At 39.4% G+C, this 19,770-nt stretch overlaps 1 protein-coding gene across 3 annotated transcripts; it reads right to left on the reverse strand.

Annotated features, from left to right (window-relative positions):
• Positions 1 to 290: 290 nt before the first annotated feature.
• Positions 291 to 18,836, reverse strand: aadat (aminoadipate aminotransferase). Of its 3 annotated transcripts, XM_088924504.1 has the most exons (14): positions 18,313 to 18,368; positions 15,989 to 16,060; positions 14,791 to 14,959; positions 14,444 to 14,576; positions 12,491 to 12,565; positions 11,812 to 12,021; positions 11,191 to 11,256; positions 10,703 to 10,785; positions 8,141 to 8,237; positions 7,785 to 7,846; positions 6,864 to 6,928; positions 6,012 to 6,118; positions 2,776 to 2,877; positions 291 to 2,272 (listed from the first exon to the last, which is right to left on the reverse strand). In XM_088924504.1, exons 1-14 carry the CDS (start codon positions 18,326 to 18,328, stop codon positions 2,231 to 2,233), a joined length of 1,299 nt encoding a protein of 432 aa, XP_088780630.1. In that variant the 5' UTR covers positions 18,329 to 18,368; the 3' UTR covers positions 291 to 2,230. The 3 variants fall into 3 exon arrangements, with proteins under 3 accessions (XP_088780630.1, XP_088780639.1, XP_088780620.1); XM_088924513.1 differs by lacking the exons at positions 291 to 2,272; positions 18,313 to 18,368 and adding an exon at positions 18,795 to 18,836 and having other exon boundaries at positions 2,621 to 2,877; XM_088924494.1 differs by lacking the exon at positions 291 to 2,272 and having other exon boundaries at positions 2,621 to 2,877.
• Between the last annotated feature and the right edge of the window lie 934 nt (positions 18,837 to 19,770).

The raw sequence follows: 19,770 nt of genomic DNA on the forward strand, positions 1-19,770 counted from the left end.
AAGGGTTACAGCAATCTGAAGCTTATCCAGGAAGCGCAGGATGAAAGGCAGGACAAATTAAATCAATAAACTTGTCAAAAAAACAAATCAACGTTTCTAGAGGCACGCCAACCAAATTTAATTAAAAAAACTTTATTTTACCAAAAACGAACATAAGAACGGACTGATTTTGTCGCAGAACATGCTTGTCCTTAACTCCCCCTTTAAAATCGGTGCTTCCTTTCTTTGTTGATGAGGTGCACTGCATAAGCTTATTCTCCCAATTAATTAAAGAAAACAGATTTATTCTGTAGGTCAACTTTATTGAACAGAGAATAAAAGTTTAGAGTACTCTCTTTTTTAAAATGACACATTTATATTTACATATGTGTGCTGCCTGAGTACTGAGCCCAGAAACTAAAACACAAAAGAGAGAGACTGTTTCAGCTATTTACACCCTTTCCAGAGTAACACATTTTGTGGCCTAACAGCCTGAAATCAAGACACATCACATTTTATTTTTAATTAATTTTAAGAAAGTTTGATCATTTGTTTTTCACTTGGAGGCTGTGTGTTTCAATGTTTAAATAAAGGTAAAATACATTCTGATTTAATATGCCTTGATAACAAGCTGTGAGGTCACAAAATGTTTGTTTGGGAAGGGTGTGTAGACTTTCTATAGCCCTGGACATTGCTCTTGATTTATATACATTAATATAGTATAAGAATATACAACATCTATCTTGTTTTGTTTCTTTTTAATGCTTTGGATGAGAGTTCTGTAGCACTAAAAGTGAATTCTTCATTGCTCCTTTTTCAGAGAAACAAAAATAATCACTCTTCAGTTAGGAGCAGGTGATACATGAAGAACATAGTATTAAGGTGCAAATTAAGGTGTAACCATATATAGTAAATAAGAAATTAATGAAAGAAAAGAAATACAGTTGTCAAGATGGTAACAAAGCAATTTGAAAGTCAAACATTTTATTTTTCCATGGGAATATTAATCTAAGATCATTTTGCTTCACACATTTCCACATTTAAATAGGGTGTATTTCATATAGAACTAAAGGTAGTGGATAGAAAAATGGAAATACCAAATTAAAGTCACTTGACAGGGCAACCTGTGCAACCAGTATGTCCCAAGTCCCACTCCTGCAGTATGTGCTGTGGCGTAGAGTAATTCTGTAATTCTGCAGGAGGGATACAGCACCATTCTTCCACAAGAACATCAATCAGTTGATGGAGGTAGAAAATTTCCTGATTGTCTGAGATGATAACATCTGCATCACGTTCATCAAACTTCTGGGCGACTACATGTGCTCTGTGGAAGGGAAAGACCCCCCCCCCCCCCGCTGGAAAGAGCTGGGATTAAGGAGATCACTCAGTACTATTAAGCACTGCAATAAGCATTGAAAACTGGCCTGTGAAAGGAACTGGGCGCAACCAAACCATGTCAGAAAAATGCACACCAGAGCATTGCAGAACGACAGGAACCCTTCACTACTGGAAACAAGAACTCTGTAGAGTTCCTTAGCTTGGCCCCACACGTGCAGTAGACCATTTGTTGAGAATATTGTGATTGATTAACATCACATTTCTTCACTGTCTGGTAATCCCATGCTTGTAGTCTTTGCAGCACTGGACTCAAATGTATATTGCCAGGTTTATGAGTGGTTTGTTCTCCTCTTCCAGCCAAGCTAGTCATTCTCATAGACAACCAGACCTGGCCAGTATTTTGTTTGTTATTCAAGCAGGTATTCAAGCTACTTGCTTGAATAAAGTATGAATGAGCCACGGCTGAGTGAGCTGAGCTTTTAAATATACTTGGTGTCACTCATTTGCCCAGATGCTTCCATTTTTTGGTCCAATACCTGTAGATCCTCACCTGCTCAAAAGAGATTTCACCTGAATTATTTCCACTGTGGAGCAGGTCTGTTGCCTTGTCCCCAACAGAGTTGTGTGCTGTTTCGTCCTGCTTGTGTACAGTACAGGAATGTCCTCAGACTGACTACAGGCTGTCAGGTCTTCATCAGTCGCTCAAAGCTGATCAAGTATTAGGATTGAGTATCTCCTTCTTTGGAACATTTACAGTAACAACAAAATAAGTGGTAGATAACATTTGTTCATACTCTTACACCAAACATTTGCTTAAACATTCAAAAGGCTTACCAACTATTTGTATTAAATAAGTAATAAAGTAATTTTGGAGATGGTAAGACAGATTGACCTTTGGGTTTGACCCCTCCTGTCACATGGCCTCCTTAATTAGTGTTGACAGCCTCTGGAAAGCCTGAAAAAATATTGTTTGATCAGTTTCAGAGACAAAGCCCTAGTTATTGTTTCTTCATCTGCTAATTTCTAACATGAAATTGCTAGCAAAAAGGAAGTACATACTTTGCAAAGAGTTCATATGTTTTTTTTGCCCGTCTTAAAATGGTTTTCCCTCAGTGATATCATGATATCACAAATGTTGTTTTGCACACACCTGTCATAACTCTATGAACCGGCTTTGTGGGTAAAACCTGTGGAGGCTGAGGGCTTTGTCTTTGTGTTCTGCAGTTGTCTGTTTGGCAAGGGCTGAGTCATCAAAACATACTGTACATCATCAATGAGGGGAAAAAAGAAACCTGTTTGCTTTTATTCAGCCTGCGTATTTTTTAATATTTCAAAAACACTGTCACCTCCCTCTTTTTTACTGCTGTATTTTGCTGCCTACATTTTTGTGGAAATCTACTAAGCACGAACACTTGCCCCTTTGCTCTGGGACTGGGAAAAAAAAAAAGACAACTTTACCATGTCAATCTGCTCTGGAGAGGACTGGGAAAAGGCTGCTCTCACATAGGGACAGGGCTCAGAACTGTTTATATTGAAAACTCCTCCAGGGACGAGCAGCACCTACACAAAAGAAAAGAGTAATGTACAGTACAAGCTACTGGTGAATAGAGGTTTGCATTCGTTTTCAATGCGGTAGACTGAGGCTACCCGTGACTAAGGATAGGAAAGGTTACATATTAACTATTAACTTGTCATACTAGCAACCAAAATGAGCACTTGTTACAGGAGTTTGGGCTTTTGGGTTTGGGTTTGGGTTTGAGTTTCTTCAAGGACCCCAGGCAATCTGCTTTCTTAAATGTTATTCTGTTATTATTCTGTTATTATTCTGATGTCTCCCTATCCACAGATAATAATAATAATAATAATAATTGCTTACACTTATATAGCGCTTTTCTGGACACTCCACTCAAAGCGCTTTACAGGTAATGGGGACTCCCCTCCACCACCACTAATGTGCAGCCCTTCCTGGATGATGCGACGGCAGCCATAGTGCACCAGTACACTCACCACACATCAGCTATTAGTGGGGAGGAGAGCAGAGTAATGAAGCCAATTCATAGAGGGGGATTATTAAGAGGCCATGATTGTTAAGGACCAATGGGAAATTTGACCAGGATGCCGGGGTTACACCCCTACTCTTTTACGAGAAACTCCCTGGGATTTTTAATGACCACAGAGAGTCAGGACCTCGGTTTTACGTCTCATCCGAAGGACGGCGCCTGTTTACAGTATAGTGTCCCCGTCACTATACTGGGGCATTAGGACCCACACAGACCGTAGGGTGAGCGCCCCCTGCTGGCCCCACTAACACCGCTTCCAGCAGCAACCTTAGTTTTTCCCAGGAGGTCTCCCATCCAGGTACTGACCATATCACACCTGCTTAGCTTCAGTGGGCTGCCAGTTGTGAGTTGCAGGGTGATATAGCTGCTGGCGAGATCATTTATTCATTAAGACTGAACTTGAATTTATTCTTTCCCTTTGATGGCTGTTCCTCACTCAATTCTATAAATTCTATAAAATGGAGCTCTTTGAAAATGTCGACGAGAATGCAAATAGCTGTGAAAAACACCCTCTTATATTTCTGAAAGGCAATTAAAAAAATTAAAAAAACTGATAGGCTTTGTGCTAGCGTGACCCTTATTTGGAGTAAGTGGCTTCCTGACGATGCATGGACTTTCATTTGATAGTGCAAATTAAGTTATCTTTAGTATTTTTGAATGAAAAGAGAGAAGTAAACATTACACTGGAGGGAACACAATGTTTATAAAGCATTAGGACAATGAAACCTATGCATATTATATTACAGGAAAGTATTTACCATTTCTTATTGCGTATGCAGAACTGAAGAAACCAATCTTTTAAATCATCTTCTAATCTGCACCATTTATTTAAATTTTAAATCACGCTGCTGGCATCTGAGCAGTCTCTTCCTTTTTGAATAAATCAGCTTTCCACAATTCAGTTCTGCAAATTGACAAACATGAACGAAGACCAGAGGATCAAAGGGCATTTGATTGTTTGTCAGAAGATGTGACAGTGCAGCTCATTTAAATTCAAGTTTGATCTCAGAAACTGAATAAATGAAATATTAATATCCTGAAATCTATTATTTACAAGCGGAGAGATTTTATTTTTATTTCAAAAGAAGTGGGAAGGCAGATTTTAATTGAATCAAACAGGAAAGAAAGAATGTTTGAGAAACAGATTTTGTTCAACTATGACATATTGATACGGAAAAGTAAGCGCTGCCTCATATTACTGGATTAAAATACCGTCTCATTCTTAATTAGAAAACACATATTCCACTGCCAGAACAAATTAAGCTGAGAACTTTCTTCCAAGGAGAATAAATAATCTGAACAGCTCAAAAGTGGATTTCATTAGTGGGTTGGTTTCAGGATACTCATAATCTGCTGCTCATCAGTTATTCTGAAACCCTTGTGGAGTTGAAAGACATGGATTTACTGCAATACTCCTTAATGCAGCTGCTAGCTGCACACCAGCAAAAAAGGCTTCAGTCACCGATAAGATATGAATTATGGCAATTCAACTCAACCACCTAATCCACTAAGAGAACATCAAGGGACAGCAGAGACTTCTATTATGCTAAATTTAAAGGCCTCCTGCAACAGCAGAATTCAGCACTTTCCAGAGAACAAGGTAACATCACATTCTGTAACAGGCTCAGTGCCTGCTGAGCTTTGTAGCTCACAGCAAAAATTAACTTGAAAATAAGTCACAAAGAGTCCAAATTACTTACAACCATGTATATCATAGTAGTTGCATGAGAGTCATTAGCATTAAAAATGTGTGTCAGAATGCTACTAATTTAATCTCTTTTCTCACAATATACGTGAAATACGCTTGTGTGCCAAAGTGCAGCTACAATTATAGCGCTCAATGTGCTTTGTGTAAAAGGTAAAAATGAACTAACCACAAAGCAACTCTTTAAACACACTCAGGAGTTCAAAGTCCTGTGTTGACCAAGCCTTGGTTTAATTGTCAGATCTAATCACGTATTTAGTAAAAGGGTTACTTTAAAGAAAAATGGTCAGATCCCAGAACCTTTCATTAGGTGACCTCTCTAACAATATATACATAATAATCAATTAAATGGTTTTGTAAAACTTAACATCTTAATTTCTAACGGCTCCTTCACAGGCAAGCAAATGTCATACACTGAGTAACATACAGCCGTGATGCAAAATGAATTCCAATTTCTACTGAATTTTAAGCTATTATTTTTCAGAAAGATTTCTACGTGTACAAAATGAATATTGTGTTTTTTACAACACTATTCCCATACCATACCCTTTCAACTTAATACATAAACTGCATATTACTGATCTGATGAATTTATCTATATCTGATATTATAGTGCCAATGGCACTGTCATGTGAAAACTATACACAAGCCAAATTATCCAGATCCCAGATGCTTCTATTAAAGTTTACTAGTTGGCATTAATGCAAAAAAGTATAAATCAGGCTCACCACGTAAAAAGTTCCCAAGTGTCTTGCAAGATAACTAATGAAGAATTGTCCTCAGCAATCCAACAGACTTTTGCTACTTTCTTCTGGACAACAGGGAATTTCAATTGTAACTACATGTTAACGAAATTCAGAAGTGATGCAGAGCTTTCTACGGGTGTCTGTTAATGGTTATGTCATGCTCAAAAGTGTACAAGAGTTTACCTCCTTTTCTAAAGCTTTCTCCATGATAAGCTTCTGCGTGTCTGTGATTCCTTTTAGCTTGATCCAGAGAAACATGCCTGCCGCAGGGGCGTGCCACTCTGCTACACCTGCGTGTCAAAAGGAAAGACCCAGCAGACAGGAGGTCAGGCTGGCTTGACAGTTCAGTAGAGCTGTGCTTTAACAGAAGCACATGTTGGCCATTGGCCATTTCTTCCCACCCCCCAGGCTGTGGAGGGAAACAGTAGGAATCAGCCTTTAGCAGAGTATATCCCGTTACCTAATGCTAATCTTAAAACAATGATAATAAATTACAGAAACGTTCCTTCAGCCTGTCAGTGTAGGGCATGCCCTTAAGCCTGGGAATCTATCTGGGTGGTCTGTACACAATATTCTGAATGATATTTCACTAGTACACTGGTAGACGTGTAGTGAATACATTTTTTTCCTGCAACGACAGGAAATTAAAATGAACTCTTTGTAACCTCAGCAGGCTGCTTTTATCATTATTTTTTCTTCTAACTCCATCATTCTTCCACATAGCATGAAGTTACAGAGAGCATTACAGTTTGTTACAGACCCTTAACAACACAATTTAGGGTGACCCATGGTGCAATTATTTACAGCTTTCCATTAAGAAAATGAACGGCAATATACAGTAGTCCCCAATGCTATCGAAAGTCTTTTGGAATGGAAAACTATCCAATCTAAATTTCACAAGTGTTCACACTTATGTTCGACACACTTTTGCTTATATTTACGTGTAGGAAAAGAACGTGAAAATGTCTTGTTATGATAGAAGTAACTGCTCTGCTAACACATTGACATTTTTTTTTGTTTTAAAACAGAACCAACCTTTGAGCCACTTGTCTGCAGAACCAAGCATGGCATCACGCTGTTTTCTGTAAAACTCCACCACACTGCAAGGAAAAGCATCACAGTAAAAACTGCAGGAGCTGGGGGTTTGTGTAGAGGCACACACCTCTTCAAAGTACTGCCTGGAAATTATTGGCCCATGAGGCACTGAGAAGCCACAATCACCACTCTCTCATGAATACCTGCTTTCCGTTTGTAAAATGCAGATCTAAGAAACTTTTAATATGACAGAAAATACCTTACCTCATGGAAATTAAGGATCCATTACCTGGATCCTTCAAAATAGAAAATCTAGCACCATACTGCTTAAGAAAAGTCACTGTCAAAGAGGTCTGTTACTTTAAAACAGAGTTCACTGGGTTGGGCACAATTACAAAGAGAAGACTCTAAAGGTAAAATAAATATGTTTAAAAAGCTTCATCCACTGGAGTATCTGAACAATACTGTACTAAAATAAAAGGTATTTAATATTTTAGGCAGTATGTTTATTAATTCCTTCGTACTGCCAATGGCTCCTGTTGGAATATTTTTTAAATCCTCTTTTAATTAACAGAAACATAAGATAGGTTACAAAAATGGATGCCATTCAGACCATCTTGCTTGATCTAAGGATCTTACCCAGATATTTCTTGAATGAAACCCTTGAGTCTGCATCACCAAAGCTGGCTAGCACACTGCAGGCATCCAGAAGTCAGTCTTACATTTTAATCTTTCACACACACTCTCTTAAGGTCTACAAGTTTCCACACTTGTTTCACTATTGGCTCTGGACTAGTGCCATGACCTGAGTTTGTGAATGCTTTTCAGGGTCTTAAGGTGATCTTAAAGCCCAAACAGAGGATGTTTGTAAGACGTTCTAGGGCAGTGTGGCCTACAGTATTCTGACCTCCCACCCCTTACCTGTCAATGTGTTTGAGGAACCCTTCCTGTCCCCATCCCTGCAGCAGCTGTGAGACCATGAGCTGTAAAAGGGAGAAGGAGAAAGATCGGCGAGTTGATACGGTGGGTTAAGTGCCTCCAGGCAAAGATTAACTGAAGATCAACTGACTGCAAAATTTCAGACTAGGGCGGCGGGCAGCCAGTTTCATCAATCTATCGAGAGCTCAGCAGGGCAGGATACCGTAGCCGGGTGGCTGTGCGCAAACCTCTCATCACACCGGGAACGTACGCTTCAGAGTCCAGCGGTGCAAAGAACACCAACGAGTGGACAACAGGGGAGAAGGGGACAAGTTCTGAGGAGGGATTAGGGGACTTGCCTGTGTGAAGGTGCTGGTGTGCATTGTAGAGGCCTGTATGTGGAGAACAACCCTGTCAATGAGCGGCTTCGGCCCAGTCACAAATCCCACCCTCAGCCTGCAAAGCAGAGAGACAAGCGGGCGAATGTTACTATGTGTGCCGTAATGCAGAAACTGGGAGTTCAGAAAAGAGAGGAATCTTTTTTACTTTTTGTATGTGTAATAGGGTAAGGCTGGTCCAGACACAGGCAGTTTGAACAAAGCTGTGGTAGATTAATTGGCATTAAAAGCGCCTGGATATGTTCATTTACCCGACGAAGTGGAATACCAGTACATCACAATTAAAGAGAAAAGCCCTCCTGAGAATCTGCTTCTGTTCCCAAGGGACTTACAAAAGGGCCGGCAGTAGAAGCCAGAGAGGCTGAACGAAGAGCGACTCTCTAACCTGCTGCCTTGGTCCTGAATGGTTCCTCCAAACATTTCCGCTGTGAAAACGATCTGACAATCTCTTCTCTTTCCGGATAAAAGGTCAACTCAAATAACACCTGTTAGGCCTTCGGGCATCAGATAATGATTGGTCTTATGCATCGTGGGCATTTCAGTTCACAGCTCTATTTATATCTTATCTACAAGTTATAAATACGATTCTGATTTTATAATGGGCACTAACATTTAAGATGCATTTTAAAGAAATACTTTATCTATAGAATGCTTTGGTTTGTCTTTCATTTGAGCCACAAGCTAAGTGCACTGTATTCTCACTTTCTTTTTATTCATGCATCTTACAGACCACTTACTGAGGAATCTCAAGAGCCTCATATTCTTTACATTCACGCCACTATACAATCACAATACCGTACCAATCAAAACACACAAACTGTAGCTGACAGTGACATCTGACTTATCAGGGGTTCCTTGCTTTGGTCATGGGAGCTTGATATTAAGTCTAGGACAGGGCTGTCCAATCCTGATCCTGGAGGCCCAGTGTTACTTCAGGTTTTCCAAGTCTCCTTAAAAAAGCAGCACCCGAAGAGCTGAGAGAATCTCTCATTGGTCCAACAGGTCCAATTAAGCCAGTAACCAGCTGGTTTAGGCTGATAAAGAGCTGAATAGGAATGAAACCTGCAGACACAAAGGCTCTCTAATAACAGGACTGAATACCTGTGGTTTAGGGTTTGTAATTTTTTACTAGCATGTGAAGTGTTATTTTGGTTTTGCATATACAGTATATATACTGTATAGTATATAGTATGAGGCACTAAAATGCAACAAAAGCAATTGGCTCCGGTACTCATTTGTTGTGTTTATAATGCAGTCTCTGTACGCAAATCTTCAGCAAGAGGTTCATCTGATGAAAATGAGTCACTTCCCCCTGTTCGCTTTTATCTCTTTGGAGTGACACTGGCCACAGCTCATCAAAGAGGCTGTAATTTCTCTAATTCTGGAATACCAAACCACAGCTGCTGTGTACTATCTAAAGGGGAGATAAAAAACCAAATCAAGACAACATTGCACTTGAGAGGTATTAAACGATAAAGGTTTTGACAACTTTAAAACTTAATTTTCATTGCCCAATTGTTTAATTGACAAAAGATGTTTCTGAACTGAGAAAAAAACAGAGTGACATATCCACCCTGTTGACATTTATTCTTTCATTCAAATGTGTTCAGTTTTAACAATCACTTTCAATTACAACTATTCTGTTTAAAACACCTATAAGTGCCATTTGGAATTCAAGAAAATGAGGCATCGTTAAAACAGCTGACTCAAATAAAACACTTAAAGACAAACATGTTAGTCAGAAATAACCAAAAATTCACCACTTTACCAATCCAGAATTACTGGATATTAAGAACTAGTTTGTGGGCAGTAATGATGTTGAATAAATATCTGTTATCATTAGTAACACCCTTTGTACTTAATATGTTGTGAAAACCTTTAAGTCTTGTGTCTAGCATTCAAATCAAGCAAAATACTGTATATATAAACAGTATGTCTCTTTGGAAGTTTGATACCATAGTTGTCATGAAAATACATGTACTGTATCCTATTTTTTTCAATACATATACTTGTTAAGTCCATTTCTTATTTTACCATTCACTAATGTCATCAGATGGTCAGTCTGCTCATAGAATATTCGTACCACACAGTATCTGAATACAAAGTGTAAGACAATGTGTGAACGCCAGAACTGGGACAGTTTTCTGTCTAAACCAAGGATTAACACCTCACCTCTTGATGGCCTAAATTAGCTCATCTTACTCCCATTTCTCCAGGAGCTGTTGCCTTAAAGAGACCTGGGAAAGACTGCCCACCCACACTGGCTCTCTAGGAGCAGGACCACATATCCCTTATTTAAATCTGTATGAGGGACAACCCTTTAAAACTCCTTATAAATATGCCTAAACTAACGGCTCCACACAGCCTAAGGGCAGAACTGCACGGGCTTGAGATTTCGATAAATTTGTTTGGGTTTCCAAGCTCCGACTTCACTTTAACAGGAGGACAACCTCCACCTTTCACTCCACTCCAGAGCGTGCCTCGTTCATCTGGGTTCTGAACTGTCCGGAGTTCTCTACTCACCCCGACGACAGGATCTTGGAAAAGGAGTCCGTGCGGAGAACTCGACCGTCCACGTCCATGGACAAAAACGTTGGCGCCCAGGGCTATGGAGGGGGAAAAGAAAACTGCAGTGATGTGAAGACATGCTGGACCTCCTCTTCTCTGCCGGCTGGCTCACTGTCTCTGTCAAACAGCGCAGCTCCTGCTCAGTAGCTGACAGACAGTACAAGCGATTAAATAACTCCCTAGTTGTATTACAACACAGAGACACAAGCTCTGCTCATTTATGCAGCTCCAGCGGGGATATTCAAAGAGTGAACTTGTGTCAGATTAAACACTTAACATGAATCAGTTAAAGCCCTCTTACACTATAAAACAAAATCTGAAAAAGTGCCACGCTGTTTACTAAACCCTGTCTACCAACATCTAGAAGCAATCGCTGCCCCCTTGTGGTCATGATGAGTAAGAAGGAGTTTGGAAAAAAACCCTTTCTACATGTGCATAATTACCTTTTCAAACTGTAGAAAATAATAGGGATCATCTTCAACGATGAGGAAGTCATAGTCTCTGGCAATCTTTTAAAAGGAAAAGGAAAATAAATCAAAAGAAAAAAATGCTTGAATTATAACTAATGTATTACTCACTGTTCAGTATCCATGAATAATTCTAAGTCTAACCTTTTGTTAATTATATTATAACATTTATAACTATATTGATAACTGGCTCCCATACTTTGACATCTTAACACTACTGTAACCTTTATTCACCTAAAAACACCAGGCTGGTTTCATGAACAGACACACTTGAACCTGCACAATCCTTGAACTGCTTCATCGCAACTACTAACAATAGCACAGGTCTGCGATACTTAAAAATGCAGAAAATGATGTTTTCTTTTCACTCATCTTTTGTGACTAGCAGCTTCTGAATAGGTAAACAGCAGCATTTTAATTGCTGACTGTGCCCTTTGATGTAATTGAATTGAGAGTAATAAGGAGGCAGTGTTAAGTCACTTCTGTGACCATAAAATACAGCTTTGTAGAGTCATCTGGTTCTGTAGAAAATGAAGCATGTTCCACTTTTTTCAAAACAGCGATCTCCTGCTGTTCCTATTGCTAGGGAATGAGAACCTGATAGATTTCGGTCTTCCGCTCTGTAGTCATCGAAGCCCCAGTGGGGTTGCCCCCATTAGGAATGGTGTAGAGGACTTTGGGAATGGGACTATCCGGCTTCCCGACTTCATCCAGGCTCCACTTGGAGATGATTTCCTTTAAGGCTTTGGGAATCATGCCGTGCTCATCACTTGGGACATTAATGATGTTGCACCCTAATGGCTTCAGCTGTAGAAAAACAAAAGTGCACAATAACCACAGGGTAATTGATGAGTGCAGCTCAACCTCCCCCTGTCCAGAGGCGATCCTGGTCTTTTGAGGGCTCCAGGCACGAACAGGGCCACTCCTAGACCAAGTCCTCCACCATGTTGGAGTCCTGCAGTTTCTACATTTTAAAGGGAGGTAACATCACTTCTGTAACTCACTCAGCACACTGAGCCCTGGTAAATATACAGAACACAAATACAAAGCATGAGTATTCAGCTTTTAATTAAGAATAAATACTTGCGGTAAGGCCTGTTGTACCAGCTAACACAATGTCTGTAGTTCTCAGTTAATAACTGCAAATGAAAATATTATCTTATATAATATAACATCATAAAATCTTTTCTGAATATTGCCCTTAACATCTGAATCTTGAAAAAAAATGGATCACTTCACAAAGTTTCACAAGTCCAAGGGGCAGAAGAGAACTTACAGCAGCCAGTGTCCCAGAGTAAGTAGGAGCATCTAACAAAATATTGTCCCCAGGATTGATGAGCATTTCAAACACCTAGGAGACAAAATAAAATAGGATCTTGCATTAATATTGAGATTTCTTCATCTTTTTACATGGAACATGTACTAAATGTTTATGCTGAAGGCATTGACAAAGTCCACCCAGATTTCTTCAGAATGTGCAGTGAAACACAACTGTTGGAAACGAGATGAAAATGCTTTTACAACTGAGAAAAGGTGGTAAATGTTTGTCGATAGAGGGGTTTGGAAGTATGGAACAAGCTACTCAGCCAGTTGGTGCAGCCCGTGTCCTGGCTTCTCCCAAGAAAAGGCTGGATGAGCTCCTTGAATAAATTAATGCCGAACTTCCAAATTGGGTAATAGGACTAAATGGCCTCTTCTCGTTTGTAACACTTCCTGTGTTCTTCATTGCAAGTGGTGCAGGGAGTCTCAAAAGGCAATATTAAATGTCTTGCCAGACAGGTTTGTCAAAAGGGTACACTGGAGCCGCACAGCTCACATTAGCAAGAGATAACTTGATTACAGGACCATGCGAGAACACCTGCTGAGAATGACAGAATTGACAGTAATCAGCCTAAGGAAAAAAAAAGCAATGCGGTCTTAAAACTGAACTTGGGTTGCAAGGAATTTAATCTGGGGGTGGTTATCCTAGGAATGAATAGAAAAGATTGTACAGTATGTAACTAATACTCAATTTTCTCTTGACCTGAATTCTGCAGGTCACCGTGACTTTATTATGCAAAGCTAAGCAAACCAGAATTCTTGCCATGACAGATCAGTTCAAGGCTAAAACAGAACAATTCACATTTGTTGTACACCTGCTTCCTTTATTTCCTTTATTTTCATACGCTGCTATGAGCTTTTCAGTCTTCGTTTCTTACTTTCAACTTACTGGGAATCATTTTTGTTAAAGTGACGGCAACAAACTGTTAAATTAAAAGGCTCTCTTACCGTAGAGTGAGATTTTTATTACAAAAGTTGTCTGTGAGTTTGGTACACAAGAATAAGATATCCACAACAAATTGTTTATTGTCTTTCTTCAAACTCGTTTTAAACTATTCAAAACCATTTACAGTATATGCTGGGCAACTCCAAAAACGTTAAATTACAAATTATCATTTTCTCTTTTTGTTTTTGAAGTCCAGTGTTAAATTTGCACCTCTCAGTGACTCACTTACTTCTAGAAAATGGTAAGTATGTATTGCCTTAGAGAAAACATCTTTGAAAATCACATTGACATTTCTTGGAAGACTAACAGGGGTTGTTATGTTCTTGGAATATTAAATTTGGCCCTCTCAGCCTCTTTCCAGAGAAGGGTATGATGGACTTTTTCCTTTAGTACTTATGCTGGGTTACTCTGTCTACTTTGCAAAAATGATCAATGCTTCTAAAAATGTTGATGGCTATGTGTTCCCTTTCTCTTATTTAAAATGAATGTTTTACATGTTGAAGATGTCAATACAATTATAAGACAATCAGTAATTTCCTGTTGTTGGAAATTTGGCAGTTAGTAGCTAATAGATCAGAGGATCTTATTCAACCATTTCTGGAAAAAAGCCAAGGTATCAGCTTCAACAACATGGCTGGGTAGCTTGTTCCGTACTCCCCAAAACACTGTGTAGAATGCCTCCTGTCTGTCCACCATAAAATAAATCTAGATCAAAAGAAAAAATATATATTCTAACAAAAATATGGATACTAAATTTAATGGTCATACATTTCTGGGATACTAAAGAATTTCTAACTTTAGGTGTTGCAGTGCCTTTTGGTATTATAGCTAATTGATCATTCATTTGGTACTGTAATTCAACTGTATTGCTGAAACGCCTTTCAGAGAACAAAACCAAAATAGACCATGACTGTTTCTGCCCTGCTACGGATAAACCAACCTCACAGTTACTTTAAACTGTACCTTGCACAGGCCTTCCTGGCTGCCCGTAGTCACACACATTTCCATCTGGCCTCTCTCTGGGCTGTAGCTGGCCGTGGGCGGGTTATGAAGGCTTTTCTGAAGGTCCTTCATCCAAGAGAGCAATTCTGGAATCCTGAAGGACATCTTGTAGCTTAACACTTGGGGAAAAAACCACTCCCAACTGCTTCACAGTTTAAAATAGTTTACAAATATATCAACTTTAAATACATTTTATAGGAATCGAGTTAACTGGAGAGTTAATGGGCCACCTGGGTTGAGCCGGATACTCCCTATACTTGCGTGACCCCAAAACTAAAAAAAAAAACAATACATAGAGCAAAGCTCACCCATAAGAGCCAGAGTACTGCAGGGCTCTCTTCATGATGCCCTCATCAAACACAATGTGGCCCCCATTCTTCAGCGTGATGGTGGCGGTTTTAAAGGGGAACGTGTCTGGATTGGGAGCCCCTCCTGCTAGTGAGATCAGAGAGGGTGGGGACTTCTGTTGTAGCTCAGCTATAAAGAAAAGTAAACACACAAGAGGGCTTGAAGGAATCAAACTGAACCTATGAAAAAAATAATTCAACATATACTGTATATATATATTCAAAGATATCAACCCTTATTTTTGTTTAGAGAAAATGCTGGTGGGTTTTCAGAGCTTAGCTTAATTGATATACTTTGGCCAGAAGGATGTTGTTAATTCTTATTTCCCTTCACCTCCCGGGCCGACCAGCATAATATTTAGCCAAAAAAAAATGTAAGGTCTTGATGTGCGTCTAGTTTTACAAGCAACAGTCCAAATTGTACAGAGGGAACAGATGGACAGCTTCAATCACATTTTGACAATTTAAGATGATAAACCCAAAGTATCCAACACTTAAGTGTTTGCTTATATACAGAAGTCCTGATCTTAAGTACTTGTAGTAATGTCCTTTATACACTGTACTTTAAAGTAGTGGTTAAAAATCGACAAAAGTCTAAATGAAGTGTGTAAACTGTGCCAAATTGGATCAATAATGTACTAAATTAGAAATTCTGTTTCAGTTCCCCTGTGCCATTTCACAGCCTGTAGTACACATCGTGATTAAATATACATTTTGAATGCGCAACTGCTTTTGCTAAATCCACAAATCCACCTCCATAATGTCTGTAGAATGACAATGAAATCTGAATCTACTCAGACAGGTCATAAGAAAACTCTGCACCACTTCATCACTGGTCTGCACTGTCACTGAATGGCCTTCCCTGTGGAACTTCTGAAATGACACTCAGCAACAATGCAGACGAAGTTGAAAAAACATGTCAGCATGATACAAGTGATGCAAAATATTAAACTAACATTTCTGAGTGGCAAAGCACTTGTAGATTCCGTTTCCCAATAATGAAGGCTTCATTTATCGTAAATCCTTTAAACCTGCATCTTACAAAGATACAGTGTGAAAGTGACACACAATATCCAAACAATGGTAGAAACATTCATGTAAGAATTGCAAGGATTATTTTATCTGTTTCTATAGCTGGGTTTGATATTTCCAAGCTTACTTAACAGACGGATTGGAGAAGCCTTTCTTGCTGCACTGACAGCAGTCACAAATCTTGAATAATTCATGACACCTACAACAGAACAAAACATTTACATGAGAAAATCACATGAAACTCATTTCATTTACAACATATCAATACGTTGTCTAGAACTGGAGTGCACTTGTGTATGCAACACCCTGCCCCGAAAAAAACAACAAAAAATATAATTAAAGAATAGCATTCCTAAAACATTACTGTACATGTGTTATGGGAGGAACATCTCACAAAACCACTCCTGTGTATTTACTGTAATGTGCAGGGATTTCATGAAATCTCTGTTTAAATACTTAGGAATTATACACCTTAAATAATGGAGGTCTTCAACTTTTATCCATTGTTCCCCTTATCATCACATGTGGGTGTAAATGCAAGTAACGCGGTCTGCATCCTGTACGAGCTTGCACACGAGACACTGTTCTGGCTGATGACGGAGATCTCAAACAGCAGGTACTGTCACACATGGACATCCCGAAATGAGACACTCAACTGGCATTATGCTTGGGCCTGCAACATCTCAGAAGTGCACTGAGCCATATCTGTCACATCCAAGGGCTTTTTAACAACTAGTCGGGACATTTCTGCTTGAAGCACTCTCTGAAATGAATTACACTCGTTTGGAGGGTAACTGTGGCATGGATGTAAGGGACCCCCTTTCATGAATTTATGGTTTCCCAACTTGTCTCCTCAAATGCCGCAGTTATCCTCCCACGTTCCAATGAATAAACTGGTACAAGTTGCACACAGAAGGAATTCCTGATACCTGAAAGCGTTCCTTTGTTACCTCTTTGCTTGTGGCACATGTTTAGTTGCAATACATGGAGTGAGAAAATGGCAAATGACCTTGATATTATTAATAAATTCACCCTATTTTTCACAGCTCCTGGGATGAGACACTCAGGAGACAATGACAATAAGTCTCACCGGTTTCAGGTTTCACCGTACACACTAAGCGCACTTGTAGAAATTGCACTCACTAAATAGCTGTGCTACCTCTTGTTGCCCTGTCTGATCGCATCAAAAACTCAAAAGTATTGCCGGGCCTCTGTCTGAATTTATAAATAAAAAAAACACTGCTCCAGTATGGTGAGCAGAGTTTTGCTACAGGAATCGCCATCCTTCAGATGAAAGAACTCAGGACCTCGGATTAACATGGTCATTAAAGAACCCAGGTCACTGTAGAGTAAGGATGCTAACCCTGGTGTCCCAACTAACTTCCACTCTAAACTTGACCAGTCTGACCTTCCTAAATGGCCTGCTTAATTAAACTGGTGCAGACTGCTTCTCTAACTGACATGTGCTGCTCTTCAGTGTTAGATGAAATGGGCCCTCTTGTAATATGCAAAGCAATTTGGAATGAAAAGCACTAATTTATTAAAATGAATTCAAATAAAGGATTTACATTAATCGCATGAAACATACAGCACTTAACGTAGGCTTATTAATAACAGGATACTCCGTTTTATAGATCACTGCTGCTACAGATCAGAATGTACGTTTGTCAGTTAGGCAAATAATTTGTTGAATTAAAGGTACTCTGATTTTAAAGATCACTGAAGGACATGCAGATCTCTGTTCCACATTATCTCAACCTGCAAATCACCTGCTTGGAGAGCCTGATCATTGTTCTGCAGCAACTGAAATGTGAACTACTTCAAACCGTCATGCAACTTCAGTCTCAAATTAAATAACCATCAATCTATCCATTTTCTAACCACTTTCGCGGTTGACCCGCGGGCTAAGTCGGGGTACAAAGTGGACAGGACGTCAATCCATCGCAAAGAAAATAAATAACTTCTGATGTAATTATTAATACATTAAATGTCTAAAAACCTGCATTACGATTCTAGCGAAGTACGCCTTTACTGGCAACTTTACTTAACCGTCACCTTGAAATGCATTAAGCACTCATCAAAGTGTGATTCGTTATTCTTTCCAGATCCAAAATACATTCGGGACTTATTACGCTTAACGTTTCTCGTGTTATTAAACCGTATAACCCGTCTTATCGGGTTTATGGACACCGGGAGGGAGATACAGATTTCCAGGGAAAGGTGCGACACCGGCATTGCACAAACTTGGCTTTTTCGCGTTCAACGTTAGTATTTTTTTATATTATTACTGTCCTCCAGCGGTGCGGCTGTTATAAAGCAATGGTCGTAAACAGTTTACTTAAATGATCTTCAAAAATGCCGTTAACACAAAAGCTCTAAGCAGCTCTAAAGATTAAGAGAGTGTAGTATTACGACAGGAAAATATCGTTCAAGAATATAGGACAATCTTACCTAACGCCAGTCCCATGTGCTTTCGGAAGGCTGCACTGACAACTGGGCTCAAGTGAGTGGTAATGACTGCGGCTACGTCACTGTGCAGCGCCACACTGGTTTTGGCTCAGAGAGACATAACGGGCAAAGACGGGGGAGATTTATGCTATTTATGGAAGAGTAATTCCTTCGTTATTTAATGCATCGTCAGAAAATGTAATTCATTGCTGTTATGGGTCATTAATAAGCAATGCTTCCTTTCGGAAGTCTACTTAAAGCACAAATCGGCCTGATACCGTCACAGATTGATGTGTGTGCAAAAAAGTATAAGACAATAATTCGGTAACGTTAAAAAAATGCATGACAAAATCACATTATACTTAGCTCTCTGCAGATGTCTACAGTGCGGAAATATTACTCGATTTGACGACGATTTGCACCCCCTTGCTAGGTGGTGGAAGCAGGGAGGGTGGGGGTCTGTACAGGGGTTTGACATACTGTACCTCTCGGTCAGCTCTCCTCTATGGACTTTCTACAGAAGCTGGCGAGCGTGGTCTAGTTACGCCTAATGTCTGCGTCATCCAGCAAAGTGGTAGAGTTACTTCACTGCGGTTTCTAACTCATTCAAACTATACTCTAATTCACTAAAAATAAGCCTGGTGAGTTGGTCTTCAAAAGTCTTTTAGCATATAAACTTATTTAAAGGTATTAATATTTTAGGTAGGTAAATATGTCAACTAGTGGATGATACTACTGTTTTCCTTAAGAATAGAACAGACCTGGCGAATGCAGCTAAAAATGTTTTCATCTGTTTCAGGATTATCTTTTAATATAAACGAATTTGAACTATTTCCCCTTGAAGAACTAGGAACAATTGATAATATACAGTACCTGTATAGAAAGTGGTGACATACCTGGGTGTTAAAATTTGCAAAGATCAGGAAGAATTACAGATTTATCGCTGACAATTTGTTGTATTATTATCAAAAACATAAGGCATTTCTCATTTTGTGTGTGCTTCATTTTTACTAGGTTCCTAAACACATATTAGTGATGATTGTGTTACAGGTATATGTCACAGTGAGGTGACCCCGCACACTAGAATTATTTCCTGCCTCATACATGACTACGCCAACTAGCAATACAAATGAGGTGCTAGACCCACTCTACTTTACCAAAAGTTCTGTTCATCACCCAGAATCACCAATGCACACACAGACCAGCGAGCATTAGTATCATATAAGTCAATATTTACTATCACCCTAAGACACAAAGAGAACAGCATTTGCTGCAACAAAAGGTACTTCCAAGGGTCATAAAGGATTCCTGAGGGTCAGCTGTCCTTTTAGGTGACGAAGAGAGGGTGTTACAAATTCTTGGTGGTTCAGAGAATAATAATAATTGCTTACATTTATATAGTGCTTTTCTAGAAACTCCACTCAAAGCACTTTACAGGTAATGGGGACTCCCCTCCATCAC

This window comes from Atractosteus spatula, chromosome 1 (assembly GCF_055471065.1).
Source record: "Atractosteus spatula isolate fAtrSpa1 chromosome 1, fAtrSpa1.hap1, whole genome shotgun sequence".
NCBI lineage: Eukaryota > Metazoa > Chordata > Actinopteri > Semionotiformes > Lepisosteidae > Atractosteus > Atractosteus spatula.

Excerpts from the sequence above, each read along its gene's own strand:
- aadat (XM_088924494.1), bottom strand. Across the intron at positions 14,577-14,790 it reads CAGTACTCTGGCTCTTATGG|GATTCCAGAATTGCTCTCTT; the intron begins GTGAGCTTTGCT and ends GATGTCCTTCAG. Across the intron at positions 8,238-10,702 it reads TCCAAGATCCTGTCGTCGGG|GCTGAGGGTGGGATTTGTGA; the intron begins GTGAGTAGAGAA and ends TCTGCTTTGCAG.